Genomic DNA, 25245 nt, shown 5'->3' with positions numbered 1-25245 from the left:
CATTACCTGTAAAGAGTTTTAAACGTGACTTTTTTCTAAAGATAAATCCTTAAATCCTTCATATTTCACTCTAAAAAGGAAGCATGACATGAAGATAGCTGAATTTTTCTTGAATCATAAGAAGAATAGATGAGAAAGAACAATAAATGAGTCTGTATTCTAACAAGTTATTGCTTGACTTTGGTTTCCATGGTAGCAAACGATAAAAGTCATCCTGAGCCCACCCTAGGTGTTGATGATCAGTTCGCCATTTTTATGAACAAACACCTAGTCGGGTGTCGAGATAAGTACAGTAAGTGGAACTTACGTACATTTCTTTGTCAAATCTTACAGAAGACATTGAGAGTTCATCTTATCATTTGGAAATTCATCGATAAATATTCAAAGTAATGAGGATTAGTTGGAACTAACTCCCGACTCTTTTTTCACTCAGGAAGTCGCAAGTCTCTCTATAAAAATCTATAAAAAAGAAAAGACAAAACAAAAAAAACAAAACAAAACAAAGAAAATTGCCTAGTTTGATAAATCTAAGACTCCATTCATAAAATGCGCAAACTCCTACCTTCGACTGAGTAAAAAAACTCCAAAATCGGGTAGTTCTGATCACCTCTTCACCAAAATGAGAAAAGTTAAATCACCAATCTATATAATTGTCCCGTTTGATTTACAACATGGTACATATCTATTGTAAAACAATAAATTCCTTTTCAAGATGATACGTTTTGCTTTAGCTTACAGTATAAATACTTTATCAACGTACGTGACCTGGGAATTAATCAGACGGATAATTATTGCAATCAGTCGGCTTTGTCTAAAACTTCATGACTTCCAATTAAAGATAAACCTGTTCCTGTCATGAAATATTTGATTTGTTTTCAAATATCTTGATAAGGTTTATCTCGGGTAAACAAAGAATTTCATCTTCAGCACGCGCGTTTTAAAATCAAAGGTATTGTTGGCATGATTTTGAATCCGATTCTGTTAATTTAAGGGGGTTCAGTTTCTCTTGCCCAAGCAGCAACTACAATTGAACCAATGATGAAAAAGTTTCATCGCTCGCCTGACAATTCAGTCATTTCTACTCTAAGTGACAAAGAAACTTACTTTTTGAGACAAAAAGATGTTACTTTTCTATTGAAGAAAAGTGTTTTCCGTCTGGTCACGAGCGTGGAACAAAGAAAAAAATTTAAGTACTCTTCACGAAACAAACGTCAAAGACTCGAAGATAAAGTTTACAAAGATTATCAGAAAAACCTCTCTTACTTATTATACTGTTTTGGAAATTGTCCACATTATGTCATTGAGTCTCTTTGTTTCGGATATGGTACAAGAGATTCAACCGAGCAATGGAGACTGAGCAGGGATGGCACAGTGGTGAGAGAGCTCGCCTCTCATCACTGGGGCCCGGGCTCGACTCCCGCATCCGTTGTCACATGTGGGCTGAGTTTTGTTGTTGGTTCTCGTCCTTGCTCCGAGGGTTTTTCTTCGGATCCTCCAGTTTTCCTCGCTCCACTTAAACCAACATTTCAAATTCCAAGCAGCGTTAAAGCTTGAGGAGTCTTAAACAAGGTCGGTTTTGCTCGGATTGGCAATCCACTGCAATATGCAATATTCCGTGCCCAGTTTGGTTGCATTGGTCAGTCTTTCTTCGGCTGATTTGACATTTCAACTTGGACTTACTGCTAACCATTTGTCTTTTTGAAACGTGAAGTTTCTTCGGTATACTGTCGATCGTAGGATATCGAGTAACGTGAACGTGATGCTGCTTGTGTGTTTGTGTGTATGTGATAATTCGTTTGCGTGAAACTGATCGCTCGTGACAATCTCTTCAGTTCAATGGCAGAAGCAATATATCTTATTCACCAAGCGCGAGGGCCGTACTGGGAGAATATCGGCCCGAGGGTTTGACAGTGCGGACCGAGCGCAGCGAGGTCCGCACAAAAAAGACCGAGGGCCGATATTCTTCCAGTACGGTCCCGAACAAGCTTGGTTAATAAGATATTTATTATACGACTGAAGTTCAAAGGGACACAAGTGCGGTATCATTCGGGACCATTCGGGACAGTACCCGGTCCAATACTGAGAGAATATTGACCGGCAATAGAGCATTTTGATTGTTTGATTTTAGTTATTGGCCCTCTAACTTCCCGAGTCGTGTAATAAATATAGTTATTGTTCCTTCCTTTAGGTAACTCCTCGGACGTGATATACTGCTTGCGTGAACGTGATAGCTCGTGATACTTCCTCATGTCGATTGACTGAAGTAATTTTGTTGCTCCCTCTGGAGGCTTCACCTCGGACGTGATGACACGTTTGTGTGAACGTGATCGCTCGTGATTGTTCATCCTATCCTTCAACAGGAGCGATCTTGCTTTTCCTTCTGGCAAGTTCTACTTCAGAAGGTTTGTTTTTGTCTGAATTGTTTTCTCCACTAGTGTTGGTTTGTGAATGGATTCTGATTCTAATGAAGCGACAAGCTCGTTTTTTCATCCTTTTTAACTTGCTGCTCCATACCAGTTTCACCTAAGTGGATGAGAGAAAGAAATGAGAACCAACGCAATGGTAAATTTGGCTTAAACATTTTTAAGAGGATTTTTTTTCTCTGAATCTGGCTTTAATTCATTCTATTCAAGAAAGCTTGCAAGGGCCTGTTACCGGGAACCAGGTTGCGACGTCATAAAAAGTGTGAGAACAAGAATTGTTAAACAATTATTTCATCAGTAGATATAAAAGGTGACTTTTCCCACAGAGTCCCTAAACAGACTTCTTTAACGATTTAGTCAACCTTTTTCACTTGACTTTACGGGCAAATTCAATGAAGGTAATCTTGAGAAATTGTAGTGTGATCGTCCAGGTGAGTGTAGTCCTGAGAAGGACTGTTGTCGGTGGTAGTGACTGACGCCTCGACAACCTGTGTGGAAGTTATCATCAGAGTCAAGTGAATGGTCGTAAGTCGATGATGTTCAGCAATGTGATTGTTGACATTACCTTTCCCCGTCGAACCACAATATTGACTTGGACTCTGCGCAGTGCCTAACCTACAGCACTGACTACTTTCAACGACTGACTCTGGAAAGCTGGTTTACTAACCTAGAACAGACTCCCCTAAACAGGTGTCAACTACTACCGGCTCCATACAAACGACTCATTCACGACATTAACATTACAAACGAACCGAACAGAACGACCTAACTTTACGGACGGATCCAAACAGACCAATCACGACCGACTTACGTCACTGAGTCTTACAACCAATAACATCACGGCAAAGTGATCAATCGTTTTACATGAACTGAAATAAGAACATTCTACTGACAACAACTATTCACTTGACTCTGATGATGACTTCCGCACAGGTTGTCGAAAGGTCAGTCACTACCACCGACAACAGTCCTTCTCAGGACTACACTCACCCGGACGATCACACTACACTTTCCAATGTAATCCCCGGGTTCAAGCCATTTACTGCAAAGGAAAAATCTTACCTCCGAATTTCTCGCACAATGAAAAATGAAAATCATCAATCCCTAGGAGAAAAGTAAATGAATGAACATGTTTAGAAAGTCCAACTGCTTCCTCTCTTTATGCTTGCTCATGGAAATAAATAGTCAAGCACTGTTAATACTACAAATTAAAGATCATCGTTCCAGCCTCAAGAGACTTATTTACTCTCTTGCCAGACTGGATTGCTTTACGTCACCCCCCAAAAAATAAAGACGATTTTATTTGTTGTATCAAATCTCTATCAAGAACTAGCAACATGAGGATATCGTTCATCTCTAATGTTCTCCAGTATGCATTACTCGCATAATTATGCAAATAACTCGTGAAGAGAGTTTTGATGAAAGAAATCACAATTACGATAGTGATTTTATAATCATTTCTTACTCGAGTCATACTTTGTCGATTTTGTTTTCCCTAAAGTCCTTGCTAGTTTTGATTTAGGTTTCAGACGGATCTATCATTGTTCAAACAATTTTCCACTCCTTTTCTAAGAACACAGAAAATTTTTCAAAATCCTTCGCAGCTAATCGAATAGTCTATTTTAATCTGCAGTGCCACAATATCTTCACTTCTTTACATTACACAGTAAATGTTGCAGTAAAACTAGTCCGAAATATACGCACAAAAATAAGTTATGCTGAATGGAGTACACGGTATTTTACATATATACTTACCTGAAGGGAGTTAAGTAAAGTGAAGATGTATTGAGAGGCAACACTGGAATTTATCATACTCAATAACCCAAAAAGCCACGTGACCCCCAACAGGGGGAATAACACAATGCAGGCCTTTACGGTTGTCCTGGAGTAAAACAAAGTGAAAACGTCAAATTTATTGATTGGACAATTAGCCAGTCAGAGAAAGAAATGAAATGAAGTAAGGGATTTAGTTTTCTCATGAAGCAGTTTTTATGACAAGGAATGGTTCTACTCGTTATTCGTTTTATGAAGGTGAAGAATATGTTTACTTTTGTTCATTCAATTTCAGGGCCTTGGCTATGAAATTTATCCCAAATAAACGAGCAAGCCTTCTAATCGCATTTAACCCATACTTGGTTCTTACGTCATAATCTATGGTTATCTTATTTTATCAGACAAGGAATAGGTCCCTCACATGTACATGTGTCTATCTGAGTACATTAACAAATGGTAAACACCACAGCGTACACTATTGAGTTATGGATGCACTTGGGAGGTTGCTAAGCACTCAAGAAGCTAGAGTCGCTCTCGGCTATCGCCTCGAGCGACTCTTACGCTTCTTTCGTGCTTAGCAACCTCCCAAGTGCATCCATAACTCAATAGTGTACGCTGTGGTGTTTACCATTTGTTTTATAACATAACATTGATACATTGTAGCTAAAGAGTTCCCTTTTATTTAACAAATCTTACGCGACCAGAAAAGACAAGCGCGCGCGTAAAAATAGTCTTTGCATTTGCTCACGTCAGCAGCGTACACCCATGGGCAAATGGGGGACGCTAAATTGACCAATCAGAGCGCGCGCTTTACTTTGGTTATGTTATAATAACAAATCACGGTTAAAGGAAAATGATTCTTTCAATAGTGATACTCACTTGACTCTGCTAAATTTATTTGACTGTATGCTTGTCATGTTTACCATTTCTTTCACAACTATGCAAAATACAACTATGTTCACCTGCATAAAGACAAAATAAATTAAACTCTTACGAAGCTCCCTAGAAAAAGGTTTTATTTCACTTATTGCTTCAATATGGTGGTGTTATCAATCGCCTGACTTCGGAGACACGTGCGCCACCCGCAAAGGCCAGGTTCTGTCTCGGGGTTTTCTTGGACTCTGAACGCTTTTCGATATAGGTTTGCGAGTCTCTTTGGTAGCGCTGTTGATTATGTTACATCATGTATACTTACAAAACTTATAACTACCACTGGTCCTGCAAACGACCATATATAATAATTTTCTGTTGAAAGCCAGCACCTGAAACGAAGGAAAGAAATGAATTGAAGCTCATGTGTTCGCCCATATGTCAAGAGCAAGTTTTACCTAAACTACTTCCCTTTACGTAATAAGTATGATCATAACAATACATATATATTTTGATTTTAATTTTCGTGAAATTCTATTCTTGTTCCAATCTCTCTATTGTTCGTTCGATCTCTCGTTCATCCGTTAGTCTAGGAGCCAACAGTAGTAAAAGAACTTCCTTTATTCGCGGTTAGTGCAGTCAACATTGCGGAATACAAGAACGTATCTCTTACGCATGATCGTGCGAGTAGCTGCTGACCATAACGTTCATTCCCTTTTTTTGATCAGTAATTCATTCGTTCGCTCGATCGTTTATTGTTTGTTTTTGTTTTTTTTTTACTTTACTTATTTCATTCTCGAGCCGTCTTCACGATTAAACCAACCAAAATCTAGGAATATGAATCTTGCCCTAACGAAGTGCTTTATTTTGATATATATGTTGTAGTTCAATTTTATACTTGGTTCAAATTTTATTTTCCTTTCTTCTCGGTCATATTAATGTAGGATAATGAGTTTGAAACAAAGGAAAATAAAATTTGAACCAAGGATAAAATTGAACTACAACATATACAATGTTTTGGGAGAAATACGTGAATGCTTCTTACCATTTTTTGGTTATGTACTGATTTATACCTGGCTCGTTCAAGGAAGCAAATATCAGGGTTCCTCCAACTATAAGACCTGGGCAGCCTGCGAGTGACAAGGTAATTCAATTTTATCACTTATAAGTTGACGATGTAAATTAGCCACAGTAAAGAGTTTTGAAGGGTTACGTTTCGAACGATAACCATTCGTCAGATCGCGTTAAGTGATTGGTAAGTTTTGTCGAGACACTATCGCTTTGACTGATGATGAACATCGATGCATCCGCCTCTAAACTCCTCTAAACTCCTCTAAACTCCTCTAAACTCCTCTAAACTCCTCTAAACTCCTCTAGACTCCTCTAGACTCCTCTAAACCTCCAAGTTAGGTTTTTTCGTTTCCGTTCGTTTGATGTGTTAATGCAGGGAATGAGTTGTTTTCCTTAATTATTTTAAGTGTGGGAAGTGGTCAGCAACTCAGCTTTCACGGATACTCACCCAGTGAAAACAGATAACAGAGACGCAATTTGAGCTCAGTATTGTAGACCTCTATGATCAGTAGATACAGCATAACACCTTCTATTAGCATCCAACAGAAGGAAGACAAATAGAAGTAATGAATCATGGCAGCAACAGTTATACACAACACCTAAAAAAAAATAAGATAGCTTTTGTAAATCTTGAGAAACTTTTCGCACATTCAAACAGTGTGAGTCAAAATTCTCCCATGTTTACAGCTTATGATTATCCTCATCAATTCAAGATCCTATCCACAATATTTGTCGATTTTCTCGACAGCATAAACTGTGCCATCACTTCAAAGCCCCGCTGACAGAAATGCAAGAACTATAAGAACTAAAAATTCTTATACATCGAAAAAATAGATTAAGTGAAGTAACTAAGCTGTTAGAGGGACAAGATCCAGGTGCTGATACATTCCTATACAGATTTACCGAACACGTTTTACTCCCCATTCTTTAAAGGACTTTATAATCGTAAGTAAGGCCTTTTTGTCATGCGCAAAGCTTTTCAAGTACTGTTGAAACTTTAAAAGTTATGTTACCTGATTCTGAGTAGCGTTAATTCCCGCCAAAAATATACTCTGTGCAACAGCTAAAGTGGCAACCAGGTTTATATGCACGTGACTTTGCTGCTCATGGCTGGAACATCTACAGTGAAACAGCAAAACAAAACAAAAACAAAAAACAGAAACAGAAGGAAAAAGTAATCAGATGATATAAAGAATGAACCTTGCAGTAGACTTAAGGAGACTCACACAGTCAGCAAAAAATTTTTATTTTTAAAGTCCACTTAGTTTAATATTTGAGGCAGCCACTTAGAAAATACCATGATACTCTTGATGCGCAGTTTGACTGATAACTGATGTGCGCCTAATTCGTCCAAAGCCATCTATACACAAGCTCAGCTTGGTTGCCAGGCCTTTGAACGAGAGCGAGGCTGACCACTTAAAAATGGGCTATTTATACATGGTTACTTACAGTACTAGCAAGTAGGCTATAAAAGTAACTGTCTCGCCAAGCAATGAAATACCAACTCCTATGTATGTCATATAGGAAAGAGCTTCTTTATGTCCCTCTGAAAACTGTAGGGAAAAAAGTTGAAATATAATTTTTTCTGGCCCCTTAAACCTGCTGCTCAAGCACGATAAACATGTATGATTATACCTCGTGTTTTTCGATGTTCATTAAAATTGCGAAATTTGTTAAATGGTTACACGTGCAAACCACGTGCGTTGCATTTGATTCCACCAGTGAACAACCATCGTTTGACCAACTTCCATTTGCTCTGAAATAAACCGATATTGCAGTCAAGTAAGTAACACATCACCCAAGTCATAACACCAAGCGCATTTTCTATCAATATATTCCCATTTGCAATCGAAAGTTTTCCTTAGCAAACAAAAGGAAAGCTGAAACTTCAGTGTTGCGCATAATCTCTCTTCTATCCCATTTCGAATTTTCTCGAAAACAATTCTTGTCAAGCTCAGCACATTAGATTAGATTACTTCACATTCTTCATAATCTGTGTTGTGAAATTATCAACAAGGGTACCTGTCAATATGAGAAGAAAAATTGTCAAGGAGACCCTGTTTGTCCAAACGAAGCTTCACTAGAAAATTACGAAGAAGTAGCATTTGTGTGATTAAAAAACTAGTTTTATAACTGTTTAAATATGAAGGAGTGGTCTTAAAATTAGCAATTTGAGATCACTGGGATAGCTGAGAAAATCGGAAAAAAAGCCTACTTACGGAAGGGAGTAATTCCACTGCCAGAATACACAATCTAGCCTTGATTTCTTGTATTTTCCCTTAAAACGAAAATGGCGCATCAATTATGATGATTTTTTCAAAGAGGAAAACGGTCTTATATTAATCAGTAGTGAGTTGATTTCATTCACCTTTTCCTCCAACGTGCGGAAAACAATTGTGACGTTCTCCCTGAAAATTTTCTGTTTAGACGGTCCAACGTCACTTCCTAGGATCATGGAATGAATTTTATCTTCCCTGCGAAACAAGCGAACAGCCGTAAGTCCCAAAAGGAAACGTCATCACTTTTTCTTTCGATAATTACAAATCAGGATGTTCACCTCATCCGTTTAAGGGAGTTACCTGGAGCCTAGGTTGTCGAGAAATTCATGGAGATCTCGGTACAAAGTATTAACCGCAATAGTATCTGAAAATGTAAAAAAACAAAATGTTATAATATAGAAAGGATATAATTTCAAAGCAAAAGAAAGATCTAAATATATATTGCTAGGGATGTAGCCGAAATGATTACAGACACAATTGCATAATGATGTAATTTGAAATCTCCTGGATTTTTTTCAATTTGACCATGAAACTAGATGCGTCCACTAAAATAATAATTTCTTAAAATAATACTACCAAGAGAGGTTGAAGAACGCCCTATGGAGAAATTTGCGTACTTTAAATATAATCCAAGAGAAATTTGCGTACTTTAAATATAATCCAAGAGAAATTTGCGTACTTTAAATATAATCCAAGAGAAATTTGCGTACTTTAAATATAATCCAATGTGTTTTGTTTATCACCGCAGCTACAGCACTGCACATGCATGAAAATACACATATGAATTTACATACAATTTCTATAATTGTGTCTCGAACAGGATATTTCTTATTTACATATTTACCATTGGTTTGAAATAAATAAGAAGGAAGCGTGATTCTCGCTACTTCGTCCAAGTCCACTGCTCCAGTAAATGTGAAACTTCGGTGATAACCCCTTGGCACCAAGGATACCTGTAAGACTACAATTTGGAAATAAAAAAAAAAATTAAAAGTAAAAAAAGTAAAGCAGACTTTCTAATTGGTCCGTTCAGTTTCCACCATTTGCCTATGGGAGTGCGCTTCTGACGTGAGCAAATGCAAAGATTAGTTTTCGCGCGTTTTTTCTTTTGGTCACGTAAGTCTTGTTAAATAAAAGAGAACTCTCTTGCTACAATGCTACAATGTTACGTTATAAAACAAATGGTAAGCACCACAGCTTACACTACTGAAGATACTAGAGTCGCTCTCGGCGATTGCCTCGCGCGACTCTTACGCTCCTTTTGTGCTTAGCAACCTCCCGCGTGCATCCATAACTCAATAGTGTACGCTGGTGTGTTTACCATTTGTTAATTAGTAACCTGAAAAAGAATAAGTGGTTTACCTATGTGTTCGTTTTCGGTCCTCTCTTCACTCTTGGTTGCATTCAAGTTGAAGGACCCGTATTTGAAGGCAAACTCTTCAACAATTTGAGTGGAATAAATCAAATTTATTTTTTTCTCTCTTTTATCGTGATCCGACTTTAAAGACTCGGCAAATCCTTTGAATGCATTTGTTGCAAGCTGTCAATGAGATTTTTTAGAAGAAATAGCATAAGTTGCGTCATGTGTGACATGCTCATAATATGTGATGATCTGCTCTAAGGATGAATTAATTGACCTAAACAAATCTCTCGCTCGATGAATTTTGAAGCCCAATTGTCATGGGAAGCTTTAGGACCTAGGGTGACAAGTATTTATTATCCAACTAAACTTCGTAGAGTACAAAAAACGCCATAGACAAGTACAAATATCAAGCGGTATTTGTACTCCAGAGAACCGGTTAGACAGGTTTTCCCGCATCGCGCAAGAATTGGATTAAAGTTACGAAAAAAAAAATGGCGGACAATTTGAATCATATTTCCGACGACGAAGAGTCAGAATGGCTGGCAAATATAGATCCAAGTTTCTTACATGAATCGAACGAAGAAAAGCAGTTAGACAACTAGGAAATTTTCTTCATTTATTGAAGAAAATAGAAACGACAACGCGCCAATTCCGTTCCGCCTCGCATACTTCTGTCACGCACTCCCAGTAAATAAATATCCGCAAAATTCGCCCGTACTGAAATAACAATTTGGCGTGTTGGATAATAAATAACTTATTAGACGTTTTGTTTTGTAGTATCGCTGAGTATTTTTACTCGTTACTTGTATTTTGACGAGCCCTACGGGCTCGTCAAAATACCGCACAATTATGCAACTCATCAAAAAACTCAGCGATACTACACAACAAAACGTCTAATAAGATATATATATTTGATACACATATTGAGCTAAAGCTGTAGCTAATGAGCAGCTCCAGGCCGGGGGACTATTATATTACCTTAATCTATCAGAGAAAGGAAGGGTAATTGAAAACGAGACACTTCCAAGCACGTCGCCTCGTGAAATACAATAATGGGCCTCTTTTCACCGCTGATACTGCTTGCCATCTATTCATTAATTGCCTTATAGCGTATTTTAGTTGAGGGACGTAAAACAAGGAATCAGGTCATTACAGGGACCAATCAGAGAAAAGGAAAGTATAACAAAGCCCAGAGCTAATAAAAGCTCGAATGAAACACGTCAACTTCCCAAAGCGCGGGAAAACGCACGTGATCAAGTCGTGATTGGTTTAGGTTTTGCATCTGATTGGTCAAGAGCGCGACTATGCAAAGAGAGTAGAGTAGCAAAGCCCACCACATTCAACAGAATAATATCTAGATTTAGCCAAGCCTAAAAGCGGAGCTCCCAAGTTCGTTATATTAATGATAACATAAAAGATGTGCACTTGCCAAGACTCGCCTGAAACACCCTTCCCTTCGTTTTGATAGTCTCCCCTACCCTACCCGTGCAATCTGAAGGCACGCACGTACGCTCGGTCAGTCACGTGACAACCAAACGAAAAGAGGTTGACCATATTCCATGGGTATGGGGCTCTGCTAAAAAAATAGTTAGATCCTACAAGCGCATGGGAGCTTGTGAGGGCTTACCTTTAAAGAAAATGGATCTTTTGGATTAAGGGAACTCATGACAGAAGAAAATTTCGACAGCTGTTGAAATAAAAACTGGTTAGTGTTAAGGCAGGGTCAAACTAAGGCGAAGGAATTTAAAAATCGCTTGACTATATCTTCAGAGAGAGATAGATGGGTAGATAGATAGAAAAATAGATAGATAGATAGATAGATAGATAGTTTATTCACCTTAAAAAACTTGCAGCCAAGAGCTGAATTGCGATAAGGTTTACAAATGCAAAATTTCTAACTTACTAAATTAAAACTAATTAGTTAATTTACTAATTAAAAAATGTTACAAAATGACAAATTCACAAACATGCGTCGAATTCCTACGTAAAATAAGAAACAAATCAATATCTAATTATCACCTACAATAAACGTAACTTAAAAGAAAACTATTCTTGCACCTTTCAGTTTTACACCTCGGACGAATAAATGTTCTTTGTTCTCTCAGATAGTAGCCAGGTTAGTTTTTGCTTGGAAGTAGTTTATGAAGACTGTGAGATTGATTTTCACATATTTCGTTGCACAACTTTGCCGCGATTGCCTCTCTTCTATCACACAGCGTTAAAAGTCCAGATAGTTCCAGAGCCTTGGCATACGAAAGCTAGGGGTAAATAATCTTCATAGCACGTTTATAAGAGATTATAAGCAAGAGATGATCACTTGAACTAAGCTATGATTTTTAAAGGCGACACTTTAATTAAACTTGCATATGATATGACACTCACCGGATTTTTATCCACCTTGAGATCTACACTTTGGACGGTTGGAGCTGGACTACTTGAAGTGGTAGGCGATACTAATAGATCAAAAACGTAAAAACGAAAATTAAAAATTCAGATTTAACAAATACCTTACAAATAAATCTGGAGATTCTTTTTATCATTTTTTATTAGGGTATGAAAAATTATTTTGTAACTATTAAAGGAATAATTGGAGAAATTGGTGTTCATTTTTCTTTCCTTTGTTTATGATCGCAATATTTTGCGACTACTTGCTTAGAATGGTGGCCACTATATGATAGTTTGTTTCAGGTCAGGTTTGTATTCTAGGCTAAAACACAATTGTTATAATCAATAAAAAAATTACCTTTGTCAGTAACTGGTTGGCAAATGTAACCATACCGATGGCTCTTGTTGCATTCCCGCTTTTCAAAGCAAACTGAGGGACTCTCCTTTACCAAGTAACACCAGTCTTTCTGATTAAGTGGTGTCTGATGTTTTCCGCAGATAGAGTTCGTTACTGAAACTTTGTCAGCAAGAACTCCTGAACTCCAAACGTATTGTTCCGTTGATCCGTTGTACCTAAGTCCAATCCAATACTTATTTTTTCTATTGTTTCCTTGAGAAAGAAAACTGCTTGTCAGTTGATCAATTTTGTGCTGGGAATCAAGTACAGCCAATACTGAACCATTCCGCTGGCAGTTCTCGACAGCCCCTGACCACAGGGTGCTTGCGTTATGTATGCTGTACTCATTTGCCTCTATGTAGCCTGCTGCATCTGAAATTAATGCAAGGATAAATTTTTCGAATTTTTCTTTGAGAGCGGAACTTGCATTTGATAAAGAATAAATACCCACTGATTTTAACATCATGATGTGATGTGTGATTTTTGTTGATATCTGCCTATTCTAAGAATAAAAGCAGCAAACTTGGCGTCAAAACAACGATAATTCGATAAAAATAAGAATTCGGGGATGTAATATTTGAAAAGTGTTAGAAGAGAAAAAAAAACCATCCTGCGCTGGTACAAAAGCCAAAACATTATAAAAGGTCAATACTTTGGATTCAAGATGGGTACAAATTTTTTTTCATATTTCATGTTTATCATCAGCATCTTTATTTTCCTTATTTTAACAATTAAAAAATAGTTAATTATAGCGGTAACAGTTAGAAGGCGAGGAGACCCAAGAAGCCACCAGGCTTATGGGAGAGGCACCTCACTTAAAATAATAAATTAAGTAAAGAAAAAGTGCTGCGAATGTGCGGCTTGGCCAATTCAGTGATTATTTAAGCAAAAACTCTTGCAATTTCGTTTTAAAGCTGAGAAAGTTTGGCGAACGAGTGACTGAAATAGGGAGAGAGTTCCAAATTTTAGGACCTTGGTAGAGAATTGTAAATTGCTTGACATTTGTACGGCACAAATGCGTTCGATAATTACGGGCTGTTCTGGTACCATAGTTGTAAATTTGGCTATTCCTTACAAAAAGATCGAGAAGCAATGGGGGCAATAAGTTATTTTTGAAATAAAACATAAATTTAGCGATTTCAAACGTATTGACTTGGAAAATATCTAAAATTCCTAGTTTGGAGAGTAAAGGGGCAGAGTGGTCTCGATAGTCTGAGTTGGTGATACCCCGCACAGCTCGCTTTTGCAAATAATAAATTCTGTTTAAGTTAGATACGTATGTGGACGACCAGAGGGATTTACAATAGACGATATAAGGATAAACTAATGTGTAATACAAAGTGAGCCTGGTTGCAGAGGATAGGGAAAAGCGAGACCTAAATATAATACCTATTGATTTAGCGATTTGTTTACATACATAGCTGATATGGTATTTCCAGGTGAGATGATCGTCAATATAGACCCCAAGGAATTTAGTTACATTAGCTTGTTGTAGGGGTTTACCTCCAAAGGAGAGAGAAATGCTGGAGTTAAATTTCTTCTCTCCGGATTTAAAAATTATATAATTGGTTTTCTTTACATTAACTGAAAGATTGTTACACTTTAGCCAAACGTTAATGTTTTGGAGTTCATCATTAAGTATAGATTCTATGCAATTTAGATTTGAGTGAGAATAAAAGATACTGGTGTCATCAGCGAAAACAAGAGGGTCTGATAATTCAGAGGCATTAGGAAGGTCATTAATGTATAGAATAAACAATAGTGGGCCTAAAATCGAACCTTGAGGAACACCACACTTGATGGTTTGCATCGGAGAGCAAGCTTGATTGAATTGAACAAATTGCTGGCGGAAAGAAAAGTAGCTTGTAAACCACCGCAAAGCCACGTCACGGATACCATAGTGCTCCAATTTGGCAAACAAGATTTGGTGGTCGAGAGTGTCGAATGCTTTGGAAAGATCTAGGAAAATACCCTCCGTTGTTTGGTGTTTGTCGATTGCAGATGCAATTTTATTTACCAAATGAATTAGTGAATGCGATGTTGAGTGATTTTTCCGAAATCCGAGCTGACAGCGGTAAAGTATATCATGTTTTTCGGCAAATTCTACTAAGCGATTGTATATGACTTTTTCGAAAAATTTGGAAAAATTAGACAACAAAGAAATGGGTCTGTAGTTTACAAAAAAGCTAGGATCCTCTGCCTTGAAGATGGGAATGATTTTAGCGATTTTAAGTTTGTCCGGGAAAATGCCCTTTAGTAAAGATATATTGATGATATCTGCCAAAGGAGCAGAATTAAGGTGAAATGAATATTTAGTGACATGCATTGGGATACTGTCAGAGCCAGGAACTTTCTTTGAAGCGAACATGCTACAAATACTCTCCAGTTCATTAGTTGTGGTGGGCTTTAGGTTAATGGAAGGATGTTTGTTGTAACCGAGATAAGAACGAAAAGAAGGATTCACACTGGGTATAGATCTAGCTAGGTTGGGACCAATGTTTGTAAAGTATTTGAAGAATCTGTCAGCGATCTCCATTGGATCCGTTAATGTTCTGCCTTCAGATTTAAATGATGTGGGAAGAGATGACTTACTTTTACGCTTGTTGATAACCTCGTTTAACAATTTCCAAGTTCTTTTGAGGTCATTTCTGGCATTCTCAAATTTGGAGTCATAGTATTTTTTTTTTGGCAGTGCGAATGAGATGGGTGAGTTTGTTTTTGTAGGCTTTATACTTCGTTTCAGAAGATGTGGAGGGCGATGTGACGAGCTTTTTGTAGAGTCTGTTCTTCTTGTTAACTGATTTCAGAAGTCCAGGGCTAAGCCATGGGGAAAAGAACGTGTTCACCTGTTTACCTTTGAAAACCTTTAAGGGAAAACAGGCATTGTAGACGCTGGAGTATTCTTCAATAAAATCATTATAGGCCTCATTGGGATCTTCCATTTTGCGAAATGAGGACCATTTTACGTTTGAAAGGTTCTCGTTGAATTTTTGCAAATTATCGTTATTGAATGTGCGCATCATAATTTTCCTTTCTGTGCTGCGCGTTAGGATTGCGTCGTTAATATATGCAAAAACAGGTAAGTGGTCAGATAAATCATTTAGTATAATGCCACTAAAAACATTATGTGTAAGGTTGTTGGTGAATATGTTGTCAATTAGTGTCGCAGAGTATGAGGTGAGGCGCGTTGGATTGGAGATGAGAGGAAGAAAGGCGTGTGAAAATAAGCTGTCAATAAATTCCTGTGTTGAAGCATGATGATTGTATTGAAGAAGGTCTACGTTAAAGTCTCCCATGACATAACAATGTTTATTGTCTTTAGAAATTAGTGAGAGAATATTGCTGAATTTGTCGATAAACATAGCAGCGTTTTGATTTGGTGGTCTGTACACGCAACCGACAATAATGTTTTTACCATGGGGAACGATAATTTCTAAGAACAGTGATTCAATTACATCTGGATCTGAAAATTTGCATTCTTCGAGAAGTTTGAATTCAAGGCCGTTTTGTAAATAAATTCCAACACCACCGCCTGTTTTCGATTTACGATGGTTGGAGACAAAATTGTATCCTGTGATGTTTACAAGCTCTGCAGTGCAATCAGTTAGCCAAGTTTCTGACACACCAATCACAGAGGACGGCGTATCAAGGTTTCTCAGCAATAAATTAAGTTGATCGAAATTTCTCATTAAGCTTCGAGTGTTTAAATGTAAAATAGAAAAGTTTGTTTTGTCGCCAAAGGAAGCTACTCGATTGTTCAGATCTTCCACAAACATGTAGCCACTATTGGGCAGGCGAGTGATAAAGTTAGAGTCGGGATTCAGATGACTAAAAAGCGGATGAAATAATTCGGATGAAATAATGAAATAATGCGGATGAAATAATGTTGGACCATAAGTGCATCGCCAACTTCTTTAACTATGATAAGTGCGGTAACGAAGCAAAACCGGAGCTTTGGACAAACAAACGAACAAATAAACAAACAGAGACAAAAGACTTTGTTTGTAAGAATTATTTTTTAATTAAAATGTGAAATTCGCAGAGATAAGGGTCAATTCATTTTTCTTCTGAGCGCACGAGAAAAGTATATTAAATAAATGATAAATGTTGAATATTTTAGCATATAAATAAGAAAAAAAAAGGTCTATTTTAGCCGGGTTTCTTCAGGAAGTTACTATGCAATAGTCACTGAAACAGATGGGTTGTATGGATATATTTCTTAAGATTTTATGCATTAGTTATTTTGTTTTGTTTGTCATCCATTTGCTGCCGTCGTATTTCTGCGATTGCATCGATCGTTTAAAAACAAAAGTACAATTCCGGGATGATTTTGCTTTTCTCCGAAAATTTCTTTGTTTTCGTCACATACATTAATTATTTAACAAAGTTTTCTGAGCTTCCCTGACTAGGTTGGAAAAACATTTGATGCTTTAGAACAGAATTTCATCCTAGGCTACATCAGTGGCTCTAAAAAAGAAGATTTATAACCTCATTTGGCCATTTTTGTTACGACGATGATGAAAAAGACTAAATCTACAACTGATCACAGATTCATCATTCAAATGAGCAAATCTACACCGTTGAATCTCCCTTTTGAGATAACGTGGAGATGAAATAGAGATCTTTCAGTTTTTCTATTAATCGCTTAAACTTGAATTCGTAATGCACTCCCAAACATTTCAGTTCTATATATATGGGGCTATTGCTTTATATTTTTCATTTTCTAAGCAGATGTTTCTTCTCCGTCCAAGCTTTTTAGAAACTATAAATCAAATACAGCGTTTCCTTGTAAGTTAGCAATTATCAAACTAAGACGTAAGATGATTTTAAAAAAAATATTTACTTACATGAAACGAAGATAAACCCAAACAATAGCCACATGGTGAGTCGAGAGTTCTACTCCGAATATCTGCATGTGTTGGTTATCTTATTCCCCCGGTTTTATCCAATCAGATGCAGCCACGCTGTACATAATGTTATTTTCCAAAACTTTCCTGATCTTTTGTTCTTGAAGTTATTTACTTGTCATAAGTGATTGCCCAGCTGTTCCATGTTCCACTATAAAATAACGGCATAAAATTGATTTGGCAAAGGTGATTTGAACGTAATGGAAAGAAAATAAAACCCAAAGCGAATTTGAGGATGAACCACATCGAGTACTACGTAACATATCTCTGATACCCACAAACTGCTCCTTCATACATACTACATACACTATGTACATACATACATGCATACATACATACATACATACATACATACATACATACATACATACATATGATACATACATACATACATACATACATACATACACATACATACATACAGACATACATACATACTGGTTAATTGTGTAAATAAACTTTGCTAATAGGGAGAAACACTCACTAGCTAGTTGTCAGAGTGTCAGATATTACAAAGAATATAAATTAATAAGAATGAAATGGAGTGAATCCATTATCGATGTCTTACGAAATGGGGAGGAAATGGACAAACATACGGTTTAGTCAAAATACAATTAAGCGCACGAGTACTAAAATTAAACAACGGTACAATCTAATTTTCGAATACAGCTTGAGTAATTTTTTTCTTCCAATCATTCATTTCAGCTTTTTGTGATATTACCTTCCAGGTTAGAATTGATAAGTGGTCTGTGATAAGTACAATACGCGAGAATTTAGGAAGACTATCGTTTAAAGGGCCCTGAGAAATTTTTCCTTCTTCCACTCTTTATTCAAGATGTTTATAATTTTATTCATAATCTTATGCAAGCCTCTTATTACCAGACATGGCGTTACCTATGTCTGATTTTTGGCGACTGACAAGAATCAATTTTCAAATGAATTAAACCAGAATGCACGGACAACACAAGGTTTGTTGGTTTGCAATTTTAATCAGGAAGTCCCACTCCTCTGATACCTCAAACAAAACATTGTAGATTTTTGAAAACTGATCTTTTTTCTGAAAACAATAACAAGAAAAACGAAAACAACCATATTTAAGGCGTGATTTCCAGAGATCAAAACCTATACATGCAATGATTTGATCTAAAAAAAGAAAGAAAGAAAAAAAAAAAGATTTGAAAGGGGTCATAAAAAAAGATTTGAAAGGGATATGAAAAAAGTAATTGAAACTTGATTCCAAGATTTGATGTAATCTACGCCCGCGCGCATTTACGTAAGTTCACTCTTCGTTCAAAGTTGTTTTCTAGAAACCGGAAATAAGACACATTTAACCGAATATTAAATGAACTATTCGTGTTCAAAGTATCTCGGTGACCCTCTTAATTGTCGCTGAAAATCTTTTTGTTTCACGGGTGGAGTAATCTCCCTTCCCTTGGTTTTGTTTTTCATGAAAAATTGATGTATCACATGGTCTGATATTTCATGGTACTTTAAGATGTTTTAATTGCACTCTAATTGTGGGGAAAGCTTGTGTCCCTGTGAAAGAAAGTGTGAAAAAAAGGCAGAACAAACAGAGCGCGTGCAATGAGTTCTTAAAGTTTGTTGTATAATCGCAAGTTTGGAAAGGTAATTACCTCTCGATTATTCCGCAAGTTCATCAAAGCTGTTAAAGTGGAAGTGAGTTTTGTTATTAAATAAACTCAGAGGAGCTGAACATCCTTATCTTGAGGATCCCAGGGGGATTCATCGTGAGCCATAAAACCGCCAAAACATCTACCTGTTAGCCGTAAGTGCCATCGTCCAATTGAGACACCTTATCTGTTCTCCGCGTTTTGCTCAGCTCAAATTTGTCTTCATTCCCTTAAATCAAACGCAGAAATTAAATAAAAAAAATCTCCATTGAAGCAATATAACTGCTGATACATAACTTACCGGAAGCTTGATAAATGTCTGAGTCATGTTTCAGCCTTATCGTGTTTTACTACAAATTTCTCTCTTTTTGCTACCTATCAAAAATTCAGTGTTTGTAGAAGGTGTCAGTTGGGTTGACCGGTCGTTAACCGTCAGCCGTAAAACAGCCAGAAAATTTGGCCGTTAAGCGCAAAAACTGACAAATTTTAACCGTTAGTTGTAACGAAAGTTAACCGTAAAAATCTTTTTCTGTTCTACAATATGTCCATTTGTGTCATTTTGGGTTAACCGTTAGCCGCAAAATGGCTAAACTTTTAACTATGAGCTGTAAAAGCCATACACCATTGAGGCCCTCTTAGTATTGTAGCAGTCGATTGCCAAAGCGAATAATTGCTGCGGTACTTTTTACAAATTACATTCTCATTGATTCGCATGATTGATCGGGTCTTCGAGCAAAGATCTTGCTCATGTATATATATAGCGATCTTGATATTTCAAAGCAGTGAAAGCTTCCATATTGTAGAAAGTTAATAGGTCTTACTATAGAATTGATAAGAATATTTTGCCGGTGCACATGAATATATAATGCCTCAAGTTTGAATTAGGAAGGAACAAGTTTTTGTTGGCTTCAGGTCATCGTAAATTCGTTTGAAAAGATCTCCGCTATGTTTCGTTTATCTGTTAAAAAAGCGAACGCACAACTACACATTACATGGTCCAACACGTCTATGTAAAATACTAGCAATGGATAAGAAAAAAAAAATGAATTCTCACAAGAAAATGACGACCCATTACTAAACAAAACAATCTACACAACGACATCTAACTACATTACACGCTAAGAAGAGAAAAATTAAGCACAGTGATTCACTGAAGAAAGAGCTGAGTAAATTAATATCAAATCACAAACCTCTGTTCCCTCCTAAGTATTCTCGAACAAGCTAAAAGCCTTCAAAAATTGATGCGCGTCACTCTTTACTTGGCCTTGAGCGATTGCAATGTGTTCTGCTTGATAACACATATGAACACTGACTCATCCACTCGGATGGTTAAAATCTGTAGTCATTCATTTCAAAACCTTTTGTCTGATAATGTTTTGGGTTTCATACGTAAAAGAGAGCCGAGAGTCATAAAGAAACAATGCCGACTTGTCAATATTTGAGCTGTCAATAAATTTCTGGTTGAATATAATTTGTTGTTAACATGATAAGCGGTCACTTTTATTAACTTTTTTCATGTAAATGCGGCGGGTAAATTTCGCCTTATCGCTACAACATGCATTTGATAAGAGAACAACTCAAAAATCTAGCTAAACTGTTCCAAAAATTGGTAAAATATCACTTTTCTATCCGTGCTTCTTACAGCGACCTAACGTCTCTGCTATATGATCTAACAATACCACCCACGACGCTATGATATTCTACAGTGCTTCCTCCTCCACAATGTTTTTAAAACCCACGACAAAGTTTAAAAGAAAAAGTGTCTTCCTTAAGTGGTAGAAAATTGAAGAAGATGTTGTCTCAAAGGTGGGAGCAGTGATTTTCGGAAAAGACTAGGATATGGAGTACAAAAACTCCTGGGGATGCCAATATCGGAAAGTCCACTCGATGGTTTATTTAAAGCTGAATATTCAAGTGTTTCTATTGAGAGAAAAACATTGACCTTATTTTTCTTTGTATTTTTCCACATTTCATAATTTTTTAACCAATAATGGCATTTCTAAACAATTTAACTTTGGGAAAAAATTGTTAACAATAGATGCAGAATTGCTTTACGAGGCAAAATCTTGTTTCCCTCGTGATGGGTGAATTAGTAGCAAAGATGATTAACCTAATTCATTCTGCGGTACAAGGATCAAATTTTACATATCGTCATGCACGACCAAGGCTATAAGACAGTCTCAGTGGAGTCATGGCAGGAGCTCCTGATGATAATAATTACGGCTGACGATTAGATTTTGGCCATTTTACGGCTATGGCTCGCCTCCTTTGAGATTAAAAGAAATTTTTTTACGAATAACTTTTTTTTTACGATCTACGGATACAATGAGTCAATTTTTACACCTAAATGCTAATAATTTTATTGGCCGTTTTACGGCTAACGGTTAACCCCACTGAAACCCTCTCAGAAGAATATTTAATCAAGTTTTGTGTCTGTCAATTCGTGTCAATAAGATGACATATTTTAAAGGAGGCGAAAGTTTAAATTTTTTCTAGGTGTTTTTTTAAAAAAAAAAATTGATCATCTTTTTTTACAAACGTTCAACGCGAAGAATGTTAATGATCAATGGATTTTTTTTTTCTACGTCAGTGACCGGTGGCCATAATTATATTTTGGAATGAAGAAAGAGATGCGTTTCTCAAAAGTAGTCAGTTCGACTCTTCAGGATCACACAGGTCATACAGGCGGGAAGCTATCACATACCCAGACCTTTCACGGCCAAGCGGTTGTAAGGTTTGATTCTACGGCTTCAGTTACGCTTACGCGGTAGGATCCGGGATTCAGTTTTAGAGCCTTTGTCGGGTCTGCAATATAGTAGGCCAGCGGTATCGCATTAAGGACGGATACATCCGGGAACGGAGAGTAAAGAGCGAGTGCGAACGGGATTTGTATTCAGCTGTTTTAAGAAAGGTTGTCGGGAAAAAAAAGCGCAAAAGTGCACGCGACAACTCCAAGAGGTGTCATGGTTAGTTGTCAGGTGACGGTTCCGTGACCTCAGGATTTCAAGGAAATCTGAAAAAAACTTCACTGTAAGGACGAAGCATCGCTGGTTTGATCAATTTATTCATTCACTTGACTTATTAAAATTCATTGATTACCAGATACCAAACTGATTACCTTTGGAGACGGTCGCGTGCACTACAGGTGGTTTGCACGTTACGTCATCTCCGCCATGTTGGTGGACGTAAACAATACACATCTCATTAGTTCCTTTTGTTCGTCCACCAGCATTTGTTCCTTTCACCGTTGTTACCTGTGTCTCAGGAGATTGGTTGCAAACCACCTATTGTCCTTTTTTCAGACAAACCTTCTCGAATTAGCTGTAGATACAACAGAAAAGTTTGATTTAGTACTATGTTCTTTTAAAAGAATCTAGGTATTATGTCCGATGAGGATAAGATCCTATTGGCAATCTGGATATCAAAGAAGTAGATGACAGTGCTATGATTGCTGGTTACCAAATAATAGGAGGCGCGTTGGAATAAGCTTGACACATCATAGATTGATTTATTGATGTGGTCGTAAGATATATTGTCGCTTTCATCGCATTATATTAATAAGCCCTTCTCACACGGCGATATTTCAGATGATTGTAACAAGTCCACAGCATAAGTTGACAGCGACAATTCGCTCCGAACATTTCCGCCAAAAACGTTGCTGTTGCGTCAAAATTTCATCACAAAACACGTCCTCTAAATAAAGTTGATATGAATCCATGCTTTGAATTGCTGCAGTTTGTTTTTGAGGCATATAACTCGAAGAAGTTTGTCAGCTGCCAATAGCGTAATAAGTCTCAGCCAAGGGGCATTAAACTTGAAACTTAAATTTCATCGAGATTTGCCAGTGCGTTTATGTCCAAACAGATAAATCATGTTGCAGATTTCAAGTTGATAATTTTAGCATCTGTTATAGAAGAAATGATCGTACCAGGAACACTGAATTGCTAGATTCCTTAAAAGCTCAGAAGTCGATGGATCAGTTGTCAACAGATCATTGAAGCAAAAATATGAAGAAATAATAAAACTATGAAACGAGCCGTGACATTTATAGCAGGGTTTTCTTTTCCAAGTGTGACTGTGCCATTCATTTAACAACATCTTCTCTATTTTAAAAACACCAGGCCCCAGTTGTCTGAAGGTTGAATGACGCTATTCACTGGGTAAATCTCTATCCGCTGGATAGCGCAATACCTTTTGGTAACCCTTATCCGCTAGACAGTAATTTATCCGTTGGATAGCGCAATACCTTTTGGTAACCCTTATCCGCTAGATAGTAATTTATCCGCTGGATAGCGCAATACCTTTTGGTAACCCTTACCCGCTAGATAGTAATTTATCCGCTGGATAGCGCAATACCTTTTGGTAACCCTTATCCGCTAGATAGTAATTTATCCGTTGGATAGCGCAATACCTTTTGGTAACCCTTATCCGCTAGATAGTAATTTATCCGCTGGATAGCGCAATACCTTTTGGTAACCCTTACCCGCTAGATAGTAATTTATCCGCTGGATAGCGCAATACCTTTTGGTAACCCTTATCCGCTAAATAGTAATTTATCCGTTGGATAGCGCAATCCGCACTTTGAACAATCGGTCTCAGCAGTAGTTAGTCGCGTGAAAGTACATTTGCGTGTGGCTCCGTAAACCCCTTCAAAATAGACTAAGTAAGAGTAAGCTTTTAAATATTCTGCACTTACTTTACTTGCAGCAGTTAAAAACTGTTCCTGCAGTACTTCATCTTCATCAAAGATGTCTAAAATTGCCTCAAAACTATCGCCAATCAAAATTAGATCCTCTCCACCATCCGCCTTCTTTGAACTTGTGTTTAGTTTGTGCACCGTCGCGGTCACGTGACAGGTACTTTCAACATCAGCGACTGCTCTATAGTCTCGCTCTTTGATGCTCGCCGACTTTCATAACCAGTCCCCTCTACTAACTATGGTCTCAGCCTTAAAATTCATTATCTTTATTTGTATCACCATCTCGCATAAGTTCAATCACATATCGACATTCCCATCCTTTCGGTATGCATGAAATTTGTAATCAAGGACCAAGTTAGGTTGCCAAGCCGTACCTTACCCTCCGACAGCTCAGTGATAGAGTATCCCAAGCAGGCGTTTTTTTTTTTATCTCCGAGTATGCCTGTGTCATTCTTTGCTTAACACATACTTGTTATTTAGATCAGATTTCCGATACATTTTAAGTTGTGCTCATTTTACAATTTTAAGGCGTTGAGGAGCCTGAAAAGAGGAGGAAGAAAAGAACCTACTTACCCTAGTCCTGCAAACCTTGACGTTCCCTCCGCACATCAAATTTAGGTTACGGTGAACTGAGGTGCACCGGATCACGTGGAGGATACCATTTATCATAACTTCGAAGACATACCTCAAAACGACTCTTCAAATTAATTTTTCAACGGCCTTTTTATGAAAAAATCTGACGATGTTTTGAGCAAAAATTAATTAACTCATAGCCGACGGAAAGGCTTGGTAAAATGTCGCACTAGAGTACTCATTAAAGCCACTTAGAAGTTCGGAGAAACCTCTTGCAAAATGAGCTTTATTTGCATAAGAATGGAAAATTATTTTGACTTAAAAGGCTTGGAAGGGCCTATTCTCAAAAAACAGGGAAAATTTCGTTTTAGAGTAAACAGAAAACAAAAAAAGGAAATAATATCAAGAGGTCATTTATTTTCCAGAGCTGTTGATTAACTCTTAGTTGCTGGGTCTGGCGTAAAAGTAAAACGTCTTTGTCTTATTTTGCCATTTTGTCATATCGATGAGACGTCAGCATGGTTCCCAGCACTTCCTGAATTCTATCGATTCTACTCAAGTGCAGTTTAGAGGTAAATCTGGGTTAATGAATTATATGCCACTCTCAACACAGGAAGCCCAAGCTTCAATTTTAATGTTACCAGTACTCTCAGTCAGAACTGCATTGTCTTTGGTAAGGATTTGAAATAAATTTTCAAACATATGGCAATCTGCGGTCTTTCCTTACACTTAGGTAGCACGGAAAGCCGTAAAACTCTTGAACAAAAGCTCATTTTTCAAACCGGCAGTCTAAATCCCAAAGGTATCAACGAACGCTTTTCATTCCACTAATTTATTCGTGTTTTTCGCGTTGCCATGTTCCCACCAATAACGT

General features: G+C 37.3%; 1 protein-coding gene across 3 annotated transcripts; it reads right to left on the bottom strand.

Annotated features, from left to right (window-relative positions):
• Window positions 1-130: 130 nt before the first annotated feature.
• LOC111341568 (adhesion G protein-coupled receptor D1) lies at window positions 131-20491 on the bottom strand. 3 transcript variants are annotated; one of them, XM_022948558.2, is made up of 21 exons: window positions 20290-20491; window positions 19103-19328; window positions 17409-17619; window positions 12523-12933; window positions 12162-12232; window positions 11407-11466; window positions 9779-9956; window positions 9261-9377; window positions 8717-8780; window positions 8506-8611; window positions 8357-8415; window positions 7773-7893; window positions 7587-7690; window positions 7151-7256; window positions 6586-6736; window positions 6112-6196; window positions 5392-5458; window positions 5076-5158; window positions 4179-4305; window positions 3486-3527; window positions 131-2523 (listed from the first exon to the last, which is right to left on the bottom strand). In XM_022948558.2, exons 3-21 carry the CDS (start codon window positions 17440-17442, stop codon window positions 2347-2349), a joined length of 2163 nt encoding a protein of 720 aa, XP_022804293.2. In that variant the 5' UTR covers window positions 17443-17619; window positions 19103-19328; window positions 20290-20491; the 3' UTR covers window positions 131-2346. The 3 variants fall into 3 exon arrangements, with proteins under 3 accessions (XP_022804293.2, XP_022804294.2, XP_088606638.1); XM_022948559.2 differs by having other exon boundaries at window positions 19246-19328; XM_088750512.1 differs by lacking the exon at window positions 19103-19328.
• Between the last annotated feature and the right edge of the window lie 4754 nt (window positions 20492-25245).

This window comes from Stylophora pistillata, chromosome 2, assembly GCF_964205215.1.
Source record: "Stylophora pistillata chromosome 2, jaStyPist1.2, whole genome shotgun sequence".
NCBI classification, from domain to species: Eukaryota; Metazoa; Cnidaria; class Anthozoa; order Scleractinia; family Pocilloporidae; genus Stylophora; species Stylophora pistillata.
The sequence above is the reverse complement of the archived record's forward strand: the minus strand, read 5'-3'. Positions and strand labels throughout refer to the sequence as shown.